The 24,031-nt window shown below is 43.9% G+C and overlaps 1 protein-coding gene across 2 annotated transcripts in view; it reads right to left on the minus strand.

Moving 5' to 3' along the window:
- The window catches only part of ATP10D (ATPase phospholipid transporting 10D (putative)), a 213,060-nt gene that overhangs the window by 69,515 nt on the left and 119,514 nt on the right, over nucleotides 1-24,031 (minus strand). For both annotated transcript variants that reach the window (XM_033946099.1, XM_033946089.1), the window contains exons 6-8: nucleotides 21,548-21,633; nucleotides 5,735-5,841; nucleotides 3,869-4,000 (exon numbers count right to left, since the gene is read on the minus strand). In XM_033946099.1, coding sequence (XP_033801990.1) covers nucleotides 3,869-4,000; nucleotides 5,735-5,841; nucleotides 21,548-21,633 — 325 coding nt within the window. The remainder of the gene's footprint in view (nucleotides 1-3,868; nucleotides 4,001-5,734; nucleotides 5,842-21,547; nucleotides 21,634-24,031) is intronic.

Here is a 24,031-nt window from a genome sequence, read left to right on the forward strand (position 1 = left end):
TAGAAAAAGTGGACAGGGACAGATTTTTCAGATTATGGGGGAAGCACAAGTACAAGGGGGCACTCAGAGAAATTGAAAGGAGACAGGTTTAGAACAAACGCTAGGAAGTACTTTTTCACCCAAAGGGTGGTGGATATGTGGAACGCACTTCCAGAAGCTGTGATAGGCCAGAACAAGTTACATGGCTTCAAAGAAGGTTTGGATAGGTTCCTAGAGAACAAGGGAATTGAGGGGTACTGATAAGAATTAAGGATAGGGATAGGAGTAGAGATAGATTATAAAAATAGTCAAGGACCACTGCTCAGGCAATGGGCCTGATGGGCCGCCGCGGGAGCGGACCGCTGGGCGAGATGGATCTCTGGTCTGACTCAGCGGAGGCAACTTCTTATGTTCTTATGTTCTTACTAAATTTCAGACCATTCCTCAAGCTTTGCTATGTCCTTCCTTATGTTTTTCACACCATCAGGGGTGTCAACTCTATTGCAGATTTTGTATCATCCGCAAATCTTACCAGTCAGCCAAAAATGACATAACATGGGCCACACAGAGGCTTCCTGTAGTAATTTTTCCATGTGTACATGCTATCCATACGCTAAAAAATTTAAAGAAAATTTTTAGTGCAGGGGTTGTGTCTGGGGGCTGAGTAGCTATGTTCTGCATTAATCCATTAGTGTAGCTACATTGCTGCTTGTTAATCAGTTAACGCAGGGCCTCTACCACCTACAAACAGGCTCATGCACTAATGGCTATGTGTTAATGGGAAAGACAGCGTGTGGCCATTATTGAAAAAAAGATCTAAAAATCAGCCATTTCATCTGAGTGGTAAAAATGGCCTTAGCGAACAGGAATGACCCACAGAAGAGTGAAAGGGCCCCTATAACTTTAATACATTGCTACTAGATGGGTGATGAGGGGAGGTCTAAGATGTATGATGGAGCACGGCTCAATCTTCTCTATTTTCATCTTTTTCTTGGACTTGTCTACATTACTTCTAATATAATAAAGCCCTAAGCGTGCATGCGCACTCCCACCTGCATGCTCCCGTTTTCTGTGTGCTGTAGGGCTCCGCAGGTAGGAATGCGCATGCGTGAGAATCCTCCGAGGCGGCAGCTGCAGGCCGCGGCAGAAGATGGCTGAAGCCTGGCTGGAGGAGGATGAGGAGGAGCTGCGAAGAGCTCCGCAGAGGCAGGAGGTGAGGAGAGAGAGACAGATGGATGAGAAGGACAGAGGGGCTACTAGGGGGACCAGGAGAGATGGTAAGGGATAGGGAGAGATAGACTTCAGGGAGTGTAGAGGGGGCAGGAGAGAGAGATGGTCTTGGGGAAGGACAGGAAAGGGAAAGATGGCAAAAGAGGTGAAACAGGGTCAGAGAGAGAGATGGTAGAGGGTGTGAAAGGGAGAGATGGAAATGGTAGGACCACTGCTGCTTTGGGGCACCGAGGGAGGAAAGGTTGGTACGTCAGGACTGCTGCTGCCGCCTCAGGTAAGTAAAGACCCTGTCAGGAGGGCCAAAAGGGTACAAAGGAAATGGTGAAAGGTGAAGTGGTGGGACTGGGATCAGTGGGAGGCAGGGTCCGGGCATGATAGAGGCGGGGCATGGGTGGGGTCAGAGGCAGGGTCAGGGTATAGGTGGGGCTATTCTAGCACTCGTTACTGTAACGAATGTAACAAGCTAAAACACTAGTATCTCTATAATCTTCTTCATAGTACTGTATACCATTTAGCCGACTTTATTGATTTGTGATATACCGAACTGTAATAAAAATGTGAAACTTGTTCAAGGCAGTTTAAATAATTTGCATACATAAGATAAGGCATAGTTCACTTTATCATTTACACATATATAATTATAAGTAATATAATTCTGCTGCCATGTTGGATGCTACAAAAACATTGCATTTGTCTGCTAATGCCCCTCTCCCTCAATCAGTCTGACATCCCCCCTCCCCCACCCAGCTCCCCATAGTCTGGTATCTCTGGTAGCTCCCCATAGTCTGGTATCTCCTCCTTCCTGGTTCCCCATTATTTCTCAGGCTCAATCTTATTTGTCTTTTAGGAAGCTGTTAAACTGATTTATTTGGTAAATTTGTAAATTGATATTTTACCTCAATGTAAAGTCATAATTTTGACCTTTCCTGAATGTACTTCTATGTTAATTGTATTTTTTTCACTGATTGTACAGTCCTCTTTGTTGTGAACCGCTTAGAACTATGTGGTGTGGCGGAATATAAGATTAAAGTTATTATTATTATCATTCTGGAATTCTTTGTCTGATTTACTCCCCCCCCTTTTTTAAAAAACCACACAAGATGTTTTTAGCACTGGCCGGTGTGCTGAAGGCTCTGTGCCGCTCTGACGGTCTAAGAATTCTACGCTGGCCAGCACTAAAAACCTCTTGCGCATTTCTGTAAAAGGGGGAGTTAATTTGAAATGGAGATGTAATTTTTTTGAAAGCTAGTTAAAACCATGGTTGTTTAAGCAAATATTTTCTGATAGAACATCCATGTATAATTTTGGACTGTATGGGACAGATGCTACAAATGGTGCCAATATCAGCGGATGCCTAAAAAAACAGCTAATTGTGTGTCAATCACGCAACAGTGTTGTTTGTAGGATTTGCAGCTACCTCAAACACAGGCGAGGAAAATGTAGGCCAGGGTTTTGAAGGCCTACATTTTCAGCACCTAAGTTTGACGTAAATCACACCTATGGAGGCGCCTAAGAACCCCTAAGACCATTTCAGGCATTAGACATGCCTACTTCGACCTTAAGAACATAAGAATTGCCATATTGGGACTGAAGGTCCATCAAGCTCGTTATCCTGTTTCAAACAGTGGCCAACCCAGGTCTCAATTACTTAGCTAGATCCCAAGTAGTAAAACAACTTTAGGTGTTCTAAGGTGCCTCCATAGATGCCATGAAGGTGCAATTTTTGTAGGCGCCTACATTTTTTTAAATGATTTTTACAAAATCATTTTTAATGGCTTTACCAATTAAGTTAGGTGCTGGTAGGGCGCCTAACGACACCTAACTTAACGTGCATTTATAGAATATGCCCCTATGTGTCCACATGTGTAAGTGTAAAAGGGATATATTATATGAAATTTTATCTTATAACTAGTGTTTAAGCCAGTTACATTATCTAGCCAGATGCTAGAACAGATGTGTAAACTTTTAGCACAATGCTAGCCAGGGCAGCCTCGGGGCTTTTGCTAGGCCGGCCTGCCTCACATTATCCAAGTGGACCGGCCTAGCAAAGGCCCCGCGACTGCTTGATGAAACCGCGGCTGCTGCCGCTGCAGGTCTGGGGGTGAGAAGAAGAGGCGTCCCGGCAGTGTAGGCAGAATGCAGGAAGTCAGCCGGAGTCGGAGATCGGGGCAGAAGGCAGGAAATCAGTTGAGGCAGGCACGGGTGATTGGCGGCAGGCGTATTATTGTACTGCGCATGCATGACATAGAAGCACAACGCACAGAGGCATGGAGATTAAAGTGTGCATGCACGCTAAGGGTTTTATTATGATTGATTTATTCTGTGAAGAGTTTTTTCAATAATTGTATTTGATGACTGTGAAACACCTTGTGGGTATTTATTATAAATCATTTTTATTGAACATGAGAAAATACAAATAATATGAAGAGTGGATATACAAATATATATAATTATATAAATAAACAATCAATAATAAATTGAAACAAATGATACAAAGAAAACATTTTAGTGATGATCAGGGATACCAATATAAGACTTTAATTTAGAAATCAATCGTGTCACCTGAATAGTTTTCAGGAATAATATATCAAAACAGAGAGGTATTTTGAAAAGAATTATGTTCTCTTTGTGTTTTGCGTGTTAATTAAATTGAACTTACCTATGGCTCCAACAAGACACATTGAAATCAGAAGCAACACACACCACAGGATATCTGTATTCAATCTCCTTTCTAACTTGCTACGCTTATAGCGTGGACCACTGTTGTTCAGCATTGCTTTGGTTTCATGGCCTTAAAAAAAAAAAATTTTCTACTTTCAAAACATTTCATGAACTTTAAGCAAATTATAAGCAATTTTTGAATATTGGAACAAGCAACAACACACTCTTAGGGCCCCTTTAACAAAGCTGCAGTAGCGATTCCCCCCAGCAAATGCACAAAAGTTCATTTAGCCCCCCCCCACCTTTTACAAAACCGCAACAGTAGATTTTAGCACCAGCTGGCGCACTGAATGCTCCGCAATGCTCCCAATGTTCATAGAAACTGTATGAGCGGCAGAGCAGTGTGGAACATTCAGCCGCCAGCCAGCGCTAAAAACTGCTTTCAAAGTTTTGTAAAAACGATTGCTGGTACAATAAGTCACTGCGAACCTGCTCGCTGCTCTAATAGGACTGGCCATAACATCTGAAGCTGTCATACAGGCAGGTATGTACTGCTTCATTCACATCTTTGGGAGGTGGGGGGGGGTCAGTGACTACTGGAGGAATTAAGTGATGTCATACCTTCATCTTTCCAATGGTCATCTGGTCAGCTTGGGCATCTTTTTGGCACTTGTGATTGAAATAGGTCTAGCGTCAAACATCTAATTTTTGCCCTGAACATTTTCTACAATGTTCCAATACTGCAGAAAAATGTCCAAACCATAAGCCCACCCTAGTTCCACCCAAAACATCCTCCCCCCCCCAATATGCCTCTTTGAGATTTAGATGCACTGAAGATGAACAGCATAAAAAATGCTTACAAAATGGGTTTCAAAAATAGCAATTTGGACTTCTTGGCCAACCCCCCCCCAGCCTCTTTATACCACTTTTTGGACATTTTTCTGTTTTGAAAATTAGCCCTAATATGCACTAAGCTTAGCACACATTTTTACATAGGGCAATGCATTAAAGGTAGTAAAGTTTAAAAGGGCACCTAATTTTCTACTATTTTTATTCTTTTCAACCCAACAAATATTGAAAATAAATTAAACATAAAAGGTCAAAAATAATTCCAAGAGGCATGCTCTACATACTTTCCCCCACCAAGCAACCACCATAACTGATGGGCTGCCTCTTAGTGATTTGGATGTGCATTTTACTTTCTTTGGTGTAAATTTTTACTGTGAAATCTAATGAACTATATATCTTTCCTTAATGATTGCTATGTATACTACCAATTAATACCTTGCTATAGGATACCCTGTGGTTAAACTCTAAAATCCACTACTTGGAAATCTGCTGATAATGGCCTCTAATGGACTGATACATTATCACACTTGGTTTTATTTAGTATTCTTTCCACTCACGCTGATACCTCCACTCTAGGTCAAGACACTTACAGAAACAACACACATACACCCACAGACACAAAAAGATTGGAAAGAATTCAATGAGCCATGCTTCGCATGCTTTCCCACTTATTAAATTTAAAGACTTCTTGGTCATGCCTGGAATACTCCACTCCCCACCCAGAGTTGGAAACTTTCTACCCCAGGAACAGAAAGCTTCTATCATTATCTACTCACCCACTGACCAAACCCCTGATGCCTACTCACTTACCTCTGCTAAACCTTTGTTATATTTTTAAATGCATGCTAAGGATGGCACACCACATTCTTTATTACATTGGCTCCCTATGTATCATAAAGCAAATATTTAAAAACATTGTGATGAGAAATAAAAAAGTTGTAGTTCCATACTTAAATATTAGAAAAACCATGAAAATATTCTGCTAAGCAGCCAAGGGAATCTATATTAAACTAACCTGCATATACCACAATGCCTACAAGTGTTTCTGTATTTCTTACAGTGCATCCTCGTAACAACAAATTTTCTTTGCTGAGGCCAATTCGTTCCTTGTTTGGATGTTCCCTGCAAAGACAATATATCATTATAGATTATACTTTAATAAGAAAGCAAAAATATATTTTAAATAATATTGTCTAATTTATATCTTACCATCCAAAAGCATGAGGCTGGTGCAATTTTTGTTATATTTACTGCTCTAGAGTATTGTAACATGTTTGTTATAGCTTTTTTCTGTCCAGACTGAATGCTTGATCCAAAGTAAGGGACTGGACTCGTGTGCAAGATGTATGCATATTGAATTCCTCATGAAAATAATACAAGAACTAAGGCCCAGATGCATAGCTTCGACACCACGGTAAAAAATACTTCCGGTACCGAGGTTAGCACAGAAAATCATCGATCCTGGAAGGAATATCCTGCACTGATATCTGAGACTGAGCTGGTATCAATGGTGCAACAGGGTGTCGAAGGGTGGAAGACCTCAAAGAGGATGCATGCCCAGTATGAGACACAACCTGCACAGAAGAAAAACACCGTTGTCAATGTGAAGATATTGGGGCCGGACAACCTGCACCCCAGGGTGCTTAGGGAACTGAGTGATGTCTTGGCGGAGCCACTGTCCGCGCTCTTCAACCTCTCCCTTAGTACAGGCAGCGTCCCGTTGGACTGGAGGACGGCTAACGTCATTCCACTCCACAAGAAAGGCTCAAAGATGGAGACAGAAAACTACAGACCAGTGAGTCTAACATCGATAGTGAGCAAACTAATGGAAACTCTAATCAAACACCAATTGGATAAAATCCTGGATGAAAAGAATCTACGGGATCCCCGACAACATGGATTTACTAAGGGGAGATCATGCCAATCCAACCTGATCAGCTTCTTTGATTGGGTGACGGAGAAGCTGGATATTGGGGAGTCCCTAGACATCGTGTACCTGGACTTTAGCAAAGCATTCGATAGCGTACCACACCGCAGGTCGCTGGGCAAGATGAGTTCTATAGGATTAGGTGACACATTGACGCAATGGGTTGGGAACTGGCTTGGAGGTAGGCTTCAAAGGGTGGTGGTGAATGGCACCCCCTCCGAAATGACGGAGGTGATCAGGGGAGTGCCACAGGGCTCAGTCTTGGGCCCAATCCTATTCAACATCTTTATAAGGGACTTGGCAGAAGGGCTTCGAGGTAAAATAACATTATTCGCCGATGACGCCAAACTAAGTAATGTAGTGGGCAAATGCACAACAGACGAAGATTCAATGCCCGACAACATGATGCACGACCTACTCCTGCTGGAGCGCTGGTCTAGGACATGGCAACTCAACTTCAATGCCAAAAAATGCAAGATTATGCACCTGGGCAGCCAAAATCCATGCAAGTCTTATACCCTTAATGGCGAGATCCTAGCAAAAACGGTAGCAGAACGAGACTTGGGGGTAATCGTCAGTGAGGACATGAAGTCTACCAATCAAGTGGAGCAGGCTTCATCCAAGGCAAGACAAATAATGGGTTGCATACGAAGGGGTTTCGTCAGCCGTAAGGAGGAAGTCATTATGCCATTGTATAGATCCATGGTGAGGCCCCACCTGGAATATTGTGTGCAATTTTGGAGGCCACATTATCGCAAGGATGTGCTGAGACTGGAGTCGGTGCAGAGAATGGCCACCCGGATGGTCTCGGGACTCAAGGATCTTCCATATGAAGAACGGCTTGACAAATTACAGCTATACTCGCTCGAGGAGCGCAGAGAGAGGGGAGACATGATCGAGATGTTCAAGTATCTTACAGGCCACATCGAGGTGGAGGAAGATATCTTCTTTTTCAAGGGTCCCACGACAACAAGAGGGCATCCGTGGAAAATCAGGGGCGGGAAACTGCGAGGTGACACCAGGAAATTCTTTTTCACTGAAAGAGTGGTTGATCGCTGGAACAGTCTTCCACTACAGGTGATTGAGGCCAGCAGCGTGCCTGATTTTAAGGCCAAATGAGATAGACACGTGGGATCTATTCACAGAGAAAGGTAGGGGAGGGTCATTAGGGTGGGCAGACTAGATGGGCCGTGGCCCTTATCTGCCGTCTATTTCTATGTTTCTATGTTTCTATATTCCTCGACGATGTACATCCATACCCTTGGATCCGACTTACTGCAATAAAATACTGCAATAAGGCTTAATGTTCATCGATGCTACGATGCAAGAAGAACCTGGAGAAGGTACCGTTGTTGAATGTGCTACACTTAGCATGGATCAGTACTGATGCAGATTGATTAAGAAAAAGAGGCACCAATACCATATTATATCAAATGGTATCAAAGATATCACAGGCATTGAAGCGTGAAAGCCTGAGAAGGCGATGCACTTCAAAATGACAATCTGTATCGATGTTCATTGATGAAGAAGAGGCACTATGACCAAATAATATCAAGTGATATCAAAGGTGCCATAGGTGTCAAAGCGCGAGTGCCTGAAAAGGTGATGTGCTTCAGAAACGACAACCTGTATTGTCCAGAAAGCCATGCATCAAATGGACTTAATGCTTAATTGGCAGGGCACTGTCCACTGCGATGCATCTGCATCGACGTGGTTGAAATGTCAGTTACAAAAAAGCATGCATCAAATAGACTTGATGCTAATATACCACCGATGCAAGTAGATGACGGTATCTATGTCTACTGGTACCGACAAGTCCAAGTCACTGGAAGTCCAACTTCAGACGTACATGTTGAAATAAAGAGAAAGAAACAAAAGAAGAAAACTTTGACATTAGTCAATAGTGTTTATTTTCTTCAAATCAGAGTCAGATACAGTCGGAGAGGCCCAGCCGGGGTAGAGTAGAAACAAGGCCGAAAATCCATCGATAATTACGGTAGGAAGTAAGGATGGAAATTTATGTGAAGGCTGTTGAATGTCGAAAGAAGTTTGAAGAAAGTCCAAAATTTATTTTCCTTTCTACTTTTCTTTGTTTTTCAAAAGAAAAGTAAAGAACAGAAATAAGAAAAAGTGAAGAAAAAAGAGATACGTCTTCACTCCACAGAAAATGAAAAACCGAGCAGGAAGGCACTTGCACATGTGTGGTACGGCCAGTCTAAAAGCTTTCAAAGGCTTAAAATGATACTACACTTTTCAATGCCTGCTTGTCCTAGGACAGGGGTAGGCAATTCCGGTCCTCGAGAGCCGGAGCCAGGACAGGTTTTTAGGATATCCACAATAAATACGCATGAGATAGATTTGAATCTCAAGGAGGCAGTGCATGCAAATCCATCTCATACATATTCATTGTGGATATCTTGAAAACCTGACCTGGCTCCAGCTCTCGAGGACTGGAATTGTCTATCCCTGCCCTAGGATAAGGTGTACTATCTGCCTTGGGCAAAGATTCAAGATGTAGAAGAAAGTTTGCTGAGACTCATCAAGCCTAAGGATCATTATCATCTGTGCTCATCCATGTTGGAACAAATGATACTGCCAGACATTCCATTGAACGTATCAAAAGTGACTTCATGGCTCTGGGTCAGAGGGTGAAGTGGCTAGATCACAGGTGTCAAAGTCGGTCCTCGAGGGCCAGAATCCAGTCGGGTTTTCAGGATTTCCCCAATGAATATGCATTGAAAGCAGTGCATGCAAATAGATCTCATGCAGATTCATTGGGGAAATCCTGAAAACCCGACTGGATTCCGGCCCTCGAGGAGGGACTTTGACACCCCTGGGCTAGATACACAGGCAGTGTTTTTATTGATCCTGTAATAGGTAAAGCACAATGAAGGAAAGTTGCAGCCTGGAGCTGAACACATGCGCAACAGGAATGCTTTAGATTCCAAGTTTCCAAGTTTTATTAGTGCTTGATAAATCGCTTATTGAATACCTAAGTGATGTACAATTCAAGTAAAATAGAAATACAAATACACTGACTTTTAAATAAAAAAAACATACTGGGTTAACACATATGAAACATGAGGGTAGAGGGGGAAAGTTACAATATATTTGTAGAAGAAAAAGCACAGTTACTTACCGTAACAGGTGTTATCCAGGGACAGCAGGCATATATTCTCACATGTGGGGTGACGTCATCTACGGAGCCCCAGCGCGGACAGCTTTTCAAGCAAACTTGCTAGAAGTTTCAAGTTTGCACACTGCACCACGCATGTGCATGCCTTCTCGCCCACTAGAGGGCGCATCCCACCTCGTGGTCCTCAGTTCCATAACTAGCATAGAAGCCATCCCCGGGGAGGCGGGCGGGTTGTGAGAATATATGCCTGCTGTCCCTGGATAACACCTGTTACGGTAAGTAACTGTGCTTTATCCCAGGACAAGCAGGCATAATATTCTCACATGTGGGTGACCTCCAAGCCAACTAAAAAAGGGCAGGTGGGAGGATGGCAATTTAGGAAAACAGATTTTGCAAAACTGACTGGCCAAACCGGCCGTCACTCCTGGATAAAGTGTCCAGACAGTAATGAGAGGTGAACGTATGAACCGAAGACCAAGTGGCAGCCTTACATATGTCCTCCATAGGAGTGGATCGGAGGAAAGCCACTGAAGCTGCCATCGCTCGGACCTTATGCCCCGTGATTCGACCCGGGGGCGGAAGTCCAGCCTGAGCATAGCAAAAGGAAATGCAAGCAGCCAACCAGTTAGACAGAGTGCGCTTGGAAACCGGATGCCCTAATCGATTGGGATCGAAGGACAAAAACAATTGAGGAACCTTCCGATGAGACCTGGTGCGTTGAAGATAATATGCCAACGCCCTCTTACAGTCAAGCGTGTGAAGCGCCGTCTCGCCAGGATGGGAGTGGGGCTTAGGAAAGAACACAGGAAGGACAATGGACTGATTGAGGTGGAAATCAGAAACAACTTTAGGTACAAACTTAGGATGGGTGCGGAGAACCACCTTGTCATGATGGAAGACAGTGAAAGGAGGGTCCGCAACCAAGGCTTGCAACTCCCCAATCCGCCTAGCGGAGGTGAGGGCAATCAGAAACACCACCTTCCAAGTCAGAAATTTCAAGAGAGACTTGTTGAGTGGCTCAAAAGGAGGTTTCATCAGTTGAGCCAAAACCACATTCAAATTCCACACGACTGAAGGAGGCTTAAGAGGGGGACAAACCCTGAGTAACCCTTTCATGAAGCGTGTCACCAAAGGATGGAGCGACAGAGGGCGGCCATCCAGATGTTGATGGAAGGCAGAAATAGCACTAAGATGAACACGCACCGAAGTGGTTTTCAGACCAGAGTGCGACAGGTGGAATAAATAGTCCAAAACCGAGGACACCGGAACCGATACCGGATCCAGGTGAAAAGACGAACACCAGGTAGAGAACCTGGTCCATTTCTGCGAATAACAAAGCCTTGTCGAAATCTTGCGTGAGGCTTCCAATACCTCCCTCACCGATTGAGACAGATCAGGCGCAGTTAGGGAGCAAGAAACCAGGCTGTCAGGTGTAATGACTGCAGATTGGGATGTAACATGGATCCTTGACTCTGTGACAGCAGAGAAGGAAACACAGGCAGAAGAAGAGGCTCCCTGACACTGAGCTGAAGCAGTAGGGAGAACCAGTGCTGACGCGGCCACCGAGGTGCGATGAGAATCATCGTGGCCGTGGACGATTTCAGATGTACTAACGTTCGCATGATTAGAGGAAAAGGAGGGAATGCATACAGGAACCTCCCCTCCCAATCGAGAAGAAAGGCATCGGCCTCCAGACGGTCCCGCGAGTACATCCGAGAACAATACAGGGGCAGTTTGTGGGTCTCCGGAGAGGCAAACAGATCCACCTGTGGCGTTCCCCAGCGAGCGAAAACCTCGCGCAGAACTGCGGAGTGTAGAGTCCACTCGTGCGGTTGCAGAAGTCGACTGAGTTTGTCTGCCAGACAATTCAGTTCTCCTTGGATGTAGACCACCCGAAGGAAGATGTTCCGGGAGACCGCCCACTCCCAAAGGCGAAGAGCCTCCGAGCAGAGGGGCCAAGAGCCCGTTCCACCCTGCTTGTTCACATAGTACATTGCCACTTGATTGTCCGTGCGGACGAGGACAACCTGATTCCGCACTATGTGAACGAAAGCTCGGAGTGCTAGAAAGATGGCTCGAAGCTCTAGCACGTTGATGTGACACCGACGGTCCTCGGCAGACCACAGGCCCTGCGTGCGAAGACCGTCGATGTGGGCTCCCCACGCGTACTCCGAGGAGTCTGTGGTCAGAACCTTGCGAAACGGAGGGGTGAGAAACAGCAAACCCTTGGACAGATGTGAAGAGTTTGTCCACCAACGCAGCGATTTCCGCAAAAGCGGAGTCACCGCAATGAGGCGAGACACTGGATCGCACTCCTGACGCCACTGGGAAGCAAGGGTCCACTGTGGGATCCTCAGATGCAGCCTGGCAAACGGAGCGACGTGGACCGTCGACGCCATATGCCCGAGCAGTATCATCATGCGGTGGGCCGACACCACCGATAGTTGAGAAACCTGACGGCCCATCCGGACCAAGGCTTCCAACCGCTGGGGCGGGAGATAGGAGCGCAGGCGCACCGTGTCCAGCACCGCGCCTATAAATTGAAGAGACTGAGCCGGGCACAACTGAGATTTTGGAAAGTTTATCTCGAACCCGAGGCTCTGCAGGAAGGCAATAGACCGTCGGGTCGCTGAGATAACCCCCTCCCTGGTCGGGGCTTTGATAAGCCAATCGTCCAGGTAAGGGAACACATGAAGCCCACGAGACCTCAGGGCTGCCGCAACCACCACCATGCACTTCGTGAAGACTCGTGGAGAGGAAGCCAGGCCGAAGGGCAGGACCCTGTACTGTAGGTGCAAATCCCCCACCTGGAATCGTAAAAATCTTCGGAAGGCGGGATGCACCGGAACATGGGTGTATGCTTCCTTCAAGTCGAGGGAGCACATCCAGTCCCCCTCCTCCAAAAGAGGATATAAGACCGGGAGAGACAGCATTCGAAACTTCTCCCGGACCAGGAATTTGTTGAGCTTCCTGAGGTCCAGTATGGGGCGCAGGTCCCCGGTCTTTTTTGGAACCAAAAAGTAACGGGAGTAAAACCCCGTACCCCGCTGGTCCTGGGGGACCGGTTCGACCGCCCGAAGTACCAAGAGGGCCCTGGCCTCGGCCAGAAGGGTCGGCAGCTGCGATCGGTTGCAAGAGGCCAGATTTGGAGGATGGTCCGGTGGCGAGGATACAAAGTTGAGCGAGTAGCCCTCGGAGACGGTCCGGAGCACCCAAGCGTCTGAGGTTATCTCGGCCCATGCCACCCGGAAGAACCGAAGACGCCCCCCGATAGGAAGGGGTTCCTGTGATATCGCGGAGGGGAACCCGCCCCGTCCGCTCAGCCCGTCAAAAGGAAGGCGCGGGCTTAGAAGGACCCTGCGCCGGGGCTTGGGCTTGTCCCCCTCTGCCTCGCTGAGACGGACGTCTCGGAGGTGGCCTTGAGAAAGCCGGGGTCGACTTCTGAGGATATCGGCGCGGCGGAGGCCGGAAAGGTTTCTGCGGTGGGGGCCTAGGTTTGGGGCGGACCAGGGATGCTAATGAGCGCTCCTGCTCCGACAACCGCTTGGTCGCCGCATCTAAGGACTCGTCAAATAACTCGGACCCCACACAAGGCAAATCTGCAAGACGTTCCTGCAGGTTTGGGTCCATGTCGAGGGTGCGAAGCCAGGCCAAGCGGCGCATGGCCACTGCGAAGGCCGACACCCTCGAAACCAGCTCAAATGCGTCATACACCGCATGAAATAGGTACAACCGCAATTGAGACAGGTTGGACATAAACTTATCGAATCCTGCTCTCTGGGAGTCCGGTAACGAGTCTCGATATTGAGGAAGGTCCTTCACCATGCCACGCAAATAGGAGGAAAAGGTGAAGGCGTAATTTAGAACCCTGGTGGCCATCAGGGAATTTGAATAGAGGCGACGGCCAAACTTGTCCAGGGTCCGCCCCTCCCTGCCGGGCGGAACCGCTGCAGAAACCCGTGAGGGCTGAGATTTTTTAAGGGCAGACTCCACCAGAAGAGACTGGTGGGAGAGCTGCGCCTTTTCGAACCCTTTAGGGGGCACCGTCCGATATTTCGCTTCCATTTTTGAAGGCACAGACGTGACTGTAAGAGGGTTTGACAAGTTCTTCAACCAGGTCTGCAGAAGGACTCTGTTGAGGGGGAGCCTAGGCACCTCTCTAGGAGGAGTGGGAAGGTCCTGTTCCTCCAAAAATTCTTTGGAGTATTGAGAACCGACCATCAGGTCTAACCCCAGGGCTCGGGCCATGTCCTGAACAAAGGAGGAAAATGAGGACGGCCTGGCCGGGGGAGACGGGGTTCTCGACCGCCCCACCGAGGAGAGGGGAGAGGCCTCATGGGAATAATGAGGATCCCTAACTGACCCCGAGTCCCAGGATCCCCTCCCCAAGGCCCTCGAGGGGGAAGGAGAAATTCTCCGCCTCGCAGAACCCTTGGGTGAGGACCCTGGGGTCCGGGGGGCACTCTCCCACTTCCTCGGCGAGGCGGCACGGGAAGACTTCCCATGAGGTGATCGGAGGAGCCTCGGGTTGTCGAGGCGCAACTCCGACACCTGCAGCGCCTCGCCCCCGAGCGGCGAGGAACGATCGTGCCGAGGCGAGCCTCGCGGCCGCTTAGACTTCCTCGATCGGCGCCTCGTCCGAGGTCGCGTCGAGGGCGAGGCGTCCCGGGAAGACCCCGAGGAAGAGGAGGAAAGACGGCGCACTCTGTGCAACTTTTCCTTGGGCCTCACACTCCGCTCAGGCGGCCCCCCCGAGGTCGAGGTCATGGGCGGGGCCGAGACCGAGGTTAAGGGGGCGACAGTACCCGAGACCGAGGTCACCGAGGCCGGGGCTCCCGAGGTCGAGGGAGCCGAGGCCGGAGCCTCCGAGACCGAAGGCGCCCCGGCCGAGGTCGAGGCCGCCGGAACCGCAGCCCGCTGCAACACTTCCAGGGCCCCCGTCAGCTCCGATGAAATCAGGGCTCGAAGGAGTTCCTGGAAGGCCGGAATCCCCACGAAGGTGGGGAGTTCCGAGTCCGGAGCACACTCCCTGGAGGGCGACCTCGGTCTCGAGTATTCCCTCGGGGTGTGCGAAGTCGAGGTCCGAGGCGGGGCCGGGGTCGACCCACCCGCCTTAGCCTGAGTAGAAGATGGCTTCTTTGCTGAAGGGGATGGAACAGAGGACTTACCCGAAGCCGGCTTCCCTGTAGACGCCTTCGAAGACGAGGGCCGAGGCAAAGCCGAGGCCCCCGAGGATGCCGAGGCCGAGGTCAAGGCCGGGGCCGAGGCCGAGGCCGAGGCCTTAGGCGGTGTATCGACGGCGAACAATTCCGCCATTCTGGCCTTACGGCGACGGAGGGCTCTGTTTTGGAAAGTAGCACAGCGATCACACGACGCTGTCGGATGATCCGGCCCAAGACAGACAATGCACCACCGGTGAGGGTCAGTGATGGAAAGTAACCTCTCACACCGGCTGCACTTTTTAAATCCCGTAACAGGACGGGACATCAACGAAGAAGAAGGCCGGGAACGACCGACGTCCCGCGGCCACGGCTTCCGGGAGCCCCCGGAGCCCAACGAAAAATAAAATATATATATTTTTTTTTTTTTGAAAAGAAAAGAAACGAAAGACAAGAAAGCAGCACCGCGAACTTATTCAAATAAAAGAACAACGAAACGCGGCAGCTAGAAGGCAAAACACTGGAGCTCAGATCCACAGGGCTTTCTGGCTCCGCGGAAAAAATTGAACTGAGGACCACGAGGTGGGATGCGCCCTCTAGTGGGCGAGAAGGCATGCACATGCGTGGTGCAGTGTGCAAACTTGAAACTTCTAGCAAGTTTGCTTGAAAAGCTGTCCGCGCTGGGGCTCCGTAGATGACGTCACCCCACATGTGAGAATATCATGCCTGCTTGTCCTGGGATAATTGACATTAAAGGGAAAAATAACTCAAGGAAGGGGAAAAAAAAGCAAAATTATGGGATATAAAACCTAGGGTTAAAAAAATTTATAAATCTGAGAGTCATATATTAAAAGCATCCTTGAAAAAATAAGTTTTTAAAGCTCTTTTAAAAGAAATGAGGTCCTTTATGTCTCTAATGTACTGAGGCATAGAGTTCCATAAGGAAGGGGCGATAATTGAAAACATGTCTTGTCTTCTAGTTCCAATAATTTTTAAAGATGGAACTGTTAACAGATTGTTTGAAGCTGATCGGAGGGTCCGTGAAACATTGTATGGAATGAGCAATCTAGTGATGAACTGGGGTTCATTATAGATCATAGATTTGAAAACTAGCAGTTTTCCAAAAGCTATTGAGCAGAAATAATGTCCATCTATCAAAAAAGGGACAAAGTATCTTTTATAACAGACTGGCTGAGCAATAAATTAAATTTGTTAGGGATGGGTGTAAAAATGCTCCAAAGTCATTAATAACTCTCAGGAATTTAAGACATCAAATATTGAAATGAGACAATAGGGTAATATCTGGAAAGGTTTGTCCACCAATGGCCACATTATAAAAAAACAAATTTCCAGATATAGAAGCTCTAATGGTAGAAGCTAATTTGGATTTAGTGGCAGTCACGGAGACATGGTTCAAAAAGAAACATAACAGAAGAAAAAGAAGAGGGCTAGCCTTGATAATGAAACAAACACAACAGAGGCAAGAGAGATGTCTAAACCAACCAAAAGTTACATTTATTACAAGGCAACATGAAATAAAACAAAGTCCTAGGTCTTTAAAAAGACAATTAGAAGTCCCAAATGGTGGAATCCTAAAAAAGTCCCTTTTAACCAGGATCCAGGTTTCGGCAAACAAAATTGCCTTCCTCAGGGGACAATGATGGTTTGAATGAAACATAGCAAAATGATTTCTTGTTTAGCGCTCATTTAATTATAAGTTCTCTCTCTGCAACTCCCAAGTGACTAGCTTGGTTTCTTATAAATGAAAACTGTGTAGAAGTTCATGGTAAAAGTGGTAAATAACTATTATTAATAGTCTGTGCCCTGATTACGGGTAGACAGTTCTGGATGGGCTGGAAAGTATGCATATGTATTTATTCATAAGAGTGTGTGTGCATGTGACCATGTGATTGATTATATGTAATAGTGTGTATGTGTTTAGTTTTATGTATTTGTATGTTTTATGTGCGTGCTTTTTAGATGGATTATATAAGAATTTTAAGTTGTGCAGAATACAAATTTTTAAAATAAAAAACACAGTATTTACTGAGAAACAGTAGTGGAAAAAATATAAAGTGACCAAATAAATATAAAAACTAACAAAAAATATAGGAACACTTGTAATATATAATGTGTATGTTTATAAACAAGGGAAAAAAGACCTCAAAATACCCCTAGAATGTGATCAATAAGTCACAACTTTTTCGGGGTGGGTATCATCAACTGGTCAAAAACCCTTGATTATTTTATATTATTTTAAATACAATTTTTTATGTGTATGCTTTTATCTTTGTATTTTAACCATAAGTCAAAAAATGACAATATTTTCTTTCTTCTTCTGAATGAGCATATATGAAACTAGCATCTTATATATCAAGTATTCACATGATATTCATCATACTTTAAATGTGAAATACTGAAAAAGCACTTATCTCAACAACCCGACGGAGGCCCAGCCCGTTTCGCACTGATGGGGCTTCTTCAAGGGTAATGATAAAGCTTAAGATAGTGCTAGTGTGGTGTTCAATGTTGCTCAAAACTCTTAAACAAAAGAAGAAAAGAAAGAAAAAACACATTATATTTATATTATATTTGACAAATCATTGGATTTTTTTATATAAAACAATATTAAATATTTAAAGAATGACTGCAAAAAGCACCTAAAGTCTTTACATGGTATTAAAGCAAATTTTAGAATATTGAAATATTCTGAAGGGAAATATTTCAATATTCTAAAATTTGCTTTAATACCATGTAAAGACTTTAGGTGCTTTTTGCAGTCATTCTTTAAATATTTAATATTGTTTTATATAAAAAAAATCCAATGATTTGTCAAATATAATATAAATATAATGTGTTTTTTCTTTCTTTTCTTCTTTTGTTTAAGAGTTTTGAGCAACATTGAACACCACACTAGCACTATCTTAAGCTTTATCATTACCCTTGAAGAAGCCCCATCAGTGCGAAACGGGCTGGGCCTCCGTCGGGTTGTTGAGATAAGTGCTTTTTCAGTATTTCACATTTAAAGTATGATGAATATCATGTGAATACGTGATATATAAGATGCTAGTTTCATATATGCTCATTCAGAAGAAGAAAGAAAACATTGTCATTTTTTGACTTATGGTTAAAATAAAAAGATAAAAGCATACACAAAAAAATTGTATTTAAAATAATATAAAATAATCAAGGGTTTTTGACCAGTGATGATACCCACCCCGAAAAAGTTGTGACTTATTGATCACATTCTAGAGGTATTTTGAGGTCTTTTTTCCCTTGTTTATAAACATACACATTATATATTACAAGTGTTCCTATATTTTTTGTTAGTTAAAATAAAAAACAAACACAAAAACATGGTTTAAGTTAAGCCATGTCTCTTTCCAATCTCTTCTCCTTTCAACTGGCTAATGTTTGCTCCAAATTTGTTGCCTATCCAAAGGTTAACTAGTCCATAGCCCCAAACATTTAATCATCCAATTACTTCCCTGATTTCAGCATCAAGTCAGTAATTATATCTTATATCACATTCACTTGTATCAACAGGAGGTTTTACAAGAGAACTTGTAATCAGTAGCAAAAAATAAAAATCAGCTCCACAGTTATTTTTTTCTGTTGTATAGGGGAAATGAAAGTTGTTTAGCTATAGTAAATGTTCTCTGAAATCTTCAGCTCACCAGTGACAAAAGTTGGAGGTAATGGCACTCACCACTGAATGGACATTTCTTTCAGAGGTTTCAGGAAGGCCTAAGCATGCTTGGGAGTTCCGACAGTGCCACAGCTTTGTTTCATACCAAAGTTCTTAGAACTTTGAATAGGGGAGAACAACTCCAAAGGGGAAGGCCATTCATGTGACTAAGGAACTATGTTTTTGAGAAGTAATTATTTGTGGTAGGCAACTTCAGTTTCTCTGAACAAGCAATTCACCATGGTCTTGCAAGAGAAATTCCCTAGCTAAGGGTTACCTACAACAAAAAAGGGAAAATTACCACTATCACTATCAGTGATAGGAAAACATTTTGTGTGTTTGACAAATTTTCTCTTTTTTTTTTAAATGCAACCCCCCCAAAAAAAAGACCCCCAACCAAACACAATACCTCAAAATATAATGGCCTCCCTTTCCTTAAAGATAAGAATATAAGAATTGCTGCTGCTGGGTCAGACCAGTGGTCCATCGTGCCCAGCAGTCGGCTCATGCGGCGGCCCTCTGGTCAAAGACCAGCACCCTAACTGAGACTAGCCCTACCTGTGTATGTTCCGGTTCTGCAGGAACTTTTCTAACTTTGTCTTGAATCCCTGGAGGGTGTTTTCCCCTATGACAGACTCCGGAAGAGCATTCCAGTTTTCTGCCACTTTCTGGGTGAAGAAGAACTTCCTTACATTTGTACGGAATCTATCCCTTTTTAACTTTTAGAGAGTGCCCTCTCGTTCTCCCTACTTTGGAGAGGGTGAACAACCTGTCCTTATCTACTAAGTCTTTTCCCTTCAGTACCTTGAATGTTTCGATCATGTCCCCTCTCAATCTCCTCTGCTCGAGGGAGAAGAGGCCCAGTTTCTCTAATCTTTCAATGTACGACCTTAGAGAGTAGACAGTACTAACCAAACCTACCAAGATGCTGTACTACACAGCAATGGGACATATGTAGGAGCTGAACTATACCTGCTGTACACTGCCATGGGTGAATCTCTTCATAAACCCCCTCTTTTACAAAGTCATGCTAGCGGCTGCCGCTTTGATAACTGCCTCAAAGCCCATAGGGATTTAAAGGGCTTCAGGGCTTTTCTGCGCAGCTTAGCAAAAAAGGGGGAACAATGGGTCATAAATCCAAATAGATAGATAGACAGATGAAATACTTGCAAACTTTAGGCGGGTGAGACACATCACTTTAGTCCGAACATCAGAAGCCTTGATGTGCACTACTAATGTAAGGAGTGCTCTGACAAAATCAAAAGGAGATGCAATTCATTATCCAATTCAAAATGGTATTTCATTGTATTCCCAAGCCTATACGGGTCAAATGATATACAAGTTGACTAGACTTACTATGGATTTAGTCCATCAAAATAGGCAACTGCTCTTTTGCAGTTGAAAGACTAGAGGACTTGTTTACCTTTATGATGATTCAGCTTGGGAAAAATAAAGGGATGATAGAATGGAGAAATCTGGTACCACCTTAAGACAAAAACTTGAACTTGGAATGAAGTTGAAAAATTATAAGGGTTTGAAACTTGTTAACTCTGCAGTTCAAAGTGAGTTTCAGAAGGGAAAGCGATGTCAGTCTAAAAAGATGAGCGTTCTTTAGACCTCATATTTGGCACCTCTCTGCTCCACATGGATGTTAATGTGGTCATTTTATAACATGGATGTCTGTGGTAGCAGAAGAACGTCCATGCTCTTTGTTTTTCCTTGTTCAAAATTTGAACATTTTAGTTTGTGAAATGGATGTTCATGCTGGACATCCCCAATACACAGATGTCAGTTTCTCTTGTTTTAGAACAAGCTGCATTTCAAAATAGTTGCCTTCCAAAAGGCACCTTAACAGGAAATCCCTAACAAATTATTCACACAATGCAGATGAATTAGCAATATATAATGGGGTATACTGTATATATATTTATGATTTCTCTAAGCAACCCACTTTGTGCTAATGCAGAATACCAAATGAAGAGATAAATGTGTTAGAATTTGACCATGATATTAATTGTGTATAAGAACTAATTTATATCCCCACTCCCACCTTTGTCAAGCTGCAGTAGAGGTTTTTAGCATGGGCTGGTGAGGTAAGTGATGTGATGCTCATAGGAATTCTATGAGCGTAAGAGCATTTACCACACTGGCTTGCACTAAAAACCTCTAGCACAGCTTGATAATAGGGGCTCTTAGGGAGCAAAATGACACATATGAGCTCCATTTTTGTCTTTGCAGTTTTAAAAATATGGTGCACATGAAAAAGAGTTGGGATCCCATTGCTCTCAAGCATCAGAATGCACAGTGCAGCAGAGTCCAATACCATGGACAGAATTCAATAAATGGTACCCAAAGTTAGGTGCCAGGAAGATCTGTTCAAAGCTGGTATTATATAAGAATACTAGCTAAGGGTAGCTATCGCATCTAACTTTAGGCACCAGTATTTATACCTGGTGTCCAATTTATTGTAGTTGGCCACACAATTTATAATATTCTATAACACCGCACTTAAATTCTGCATATGTCCCCTGTTCACCTACACTCCTTCCATGGCCACGCCCCTTTGGAGTTGCACGCTATGAAAATTAGGCATGCTTTTTATAGAACAGAGCCTAGGATAGATGTGTGCCTCACTCTAAGCAATAACTGAATGACATCGCCTCATTAATTAAGTAGTTTAGACATGGATCTAGCATCTGTAACTAAAACTATATGCACAACTTTGGGAAACCTAGGTGGAATCCAGGGGCATATATATAAAGTACTAAAACACAGGTGGACATATGTGGAAATTACACTAACAGGTAATTAACCTTAGCATCTGAGAGGAGAAAAAAAAAGAAGTTTCCAATAAAATAAAAAAAAGCCTATACAAAATAAGCTAACAATTTTTTGGGGGAATGTTCCCAACTACTTACATGAAGCCTTTGAATCTGTTGAGGTCATTATTTGGAATTTCACACTCTATCCTACTAGAAAACCTCTCAGGATCAACCTCAAAAGCCTAAATTAAAAACAAAAAAAATTACATCAATTTATTTCACATTAAAAAAAGGCATATCATCCTTTATAAAAGCAATGGTCAACTAAAATCAGTATGTTGTTGAAGAAAAAAAAAGGGGGAGGAGATAGACACAGAATGGAATTAGTGCCATAGAGCAGACAAAAGTTTTCTCAATACCAATTAAAAATTCTACAATGGAATCTTTGTATTTAAGGGGTCCTTTCACTAAAGTACGCTAACGGATTTAGCACACACTAAAGGTTAGCCTACACTAAGGGCTCCTTTTACAAAGGTGTGCTAGCATTTTTAGAACACGCACTGGATTAGCGCCACTAGCTGAAAAATTACCGCCTGCTTAAAAGGAGGCGGAAGTGGCTAGCGAGCGTGACATTTTAGTGCACACTAAAACCGCTATCACACCTTGTAATAGGAGCCCTAAATGCTAAGAAGTCCATAAATACAAAATGGGCCTCTTGGCATTTAGCGCACAATAAATCCGTTAGCACAGCTTAGTGAAATCTCATGATGATGACAAAGGTAGGAAGCTCAAACCAAAATGATTTTAATAAGACACATATACCAGAAGCTATGAAAAGCTACTTACAAATCGATTGATAAACATATTTCTAATTTCATTTGGAATTGTAAGCCCCCCAAAATTGCTCTTAAAAAACTCAAAGCCCCAAAAGATAAAGCGGGAGTGTTATTACCTGAGCTTCTCTGTTTTGATTGAAACAGAATCAGCGGCTGAAATTTGCTATTTGTTTTGACTGAAAATGGCATCTCTTCCAATCTGCACAAAGAGCAGGTCTTCCTCCTGGACCCACTGCCCCCCCTCCCCCCAACAATCACAAACCCTCAACCCACCCCCCACCCAAGGCCTCTCTGAGCCACCATTAAAACGCCCTGGTGGTCTAATGGCCTCTTCTGGGCAAAAGCAATCCAGTCGCTCTTGCCCTGCCTGCCACAGAATGTCCTAGCAGCCATTTTGAGATAAGTGACTTGCATAAGATTACAGGGAACTGCAGTATGATTTGACATTAGTTATCAGCCTGTTACTCTGACAACTAGGCTGCTCCTCTACTAAGATGCTGAACATTCTTATATAGCAAAGAATGTGTCTCTGTTTAATGATGTTTCTTGGTTTACGCAGGCAGTGCCAGACAATAGAGTTCTCATGCTATTTATTGACTGATAGGAAATAAATTTCTAACTCTTTGTATAACATTGCTTATGCATTCCAATAAACATTTCTTTCCCAGCATTACAGGTCATCATATAACCTTATGACTAAAATCAGCATGATGATATTTATAATATGAAAGTGATAAACAGTAAATTGCCACACCACAAGACATTATTCTACAATGATCCTGCCCTCTGCCCCAAGAACACACCAGTGCTCTAATTATCTTTATTTCTCATTTTTTAATGTCTTTGGAAATAGGATGTCATTGTCCATACTATTATTTTATCTGACTTGTTTGAATGGAATTGTATTTACCTAAAATACTTAAAACAATGAGTAATAATGCTAATTAAAATAGGTTTAACAATTCCAGCCAAGGAACTGTGTCATTACATCAGGAGGCAGCATATCGTTCTTTCTCCCAACAAGAAATGTGTACATTTTTACAACTGACAAATCTTTAAAGGAGGAATTTAATTTTTTGCCTCTTAAGTTTACAAAAAAAAACCCCAAAACATTTGTTAAAATATGTCATTTATCTGAAGATGATCTCCTTTGCTTTAAAAATAAGCAGGATAGGTAGGAAAGGTTTTGGGCAAAGGACAATTAGGCCAATCAAATTTCAGTTTCAGTTATGGTGCCAAAAATGGCCCCAAATCCTTTCTGCCCGGTTTTGGTTAAAACCAACAGTATGTTTTCAGAGGAAGATGAAAATTTGTGCTCTGTCCTGTTTGTTTGTCTCCCCCTCTCCTCTCCCAACAGAAGTTGCCCCCTTGTCTATCTGTAGGTGCCCCCTTGAGCCTATCTTACAATCCCTGCAGTATAAGAGTGTAGTCAAGGCAGGTCGTCGCTCCTGCCCATGCTCAAATAAATGCTTTGGATTCAAATGTTTAGCAGGAATTTAAAATCCATAGATTTGGTATCATAAGCTGCTTAGGAATTAGTCTTTCTGTGGAGATGTGATATCAGCTGTTACTCCAAATATGCCAAAGTCAGCCCTTGTGAAAGCACTGTAGCTTTTAGTTTCAGGTTTCGTTAGCTGAAACCTGAAACTTGTGTGCAGAGGCTATTTTGCTTGGAGGTAAACTATGTTCTTTCAATATTTAAATTATAATATATATACTGGCTTTGATACTATTTGGACAATTCTAAAGAATTTCCAGGCTCTGTGCCTGCTTTGGCCCCCTTTAAAAATCAGAAGAGCAGTGC

Source organism: Geotrypetes seraphini, chromosome 1, assembly GCF_902459505.1.
Source record: "Geotrypetes seraphini chromosome 1, aGeoSer1.1, whole genome shotgun sequence".
NCBI lineage: Eukaryota > Metazoa > Chordata > Amphibia > Gymnophiona > Dermophiidae > Geotrypetes > Geotrypetes seraphini.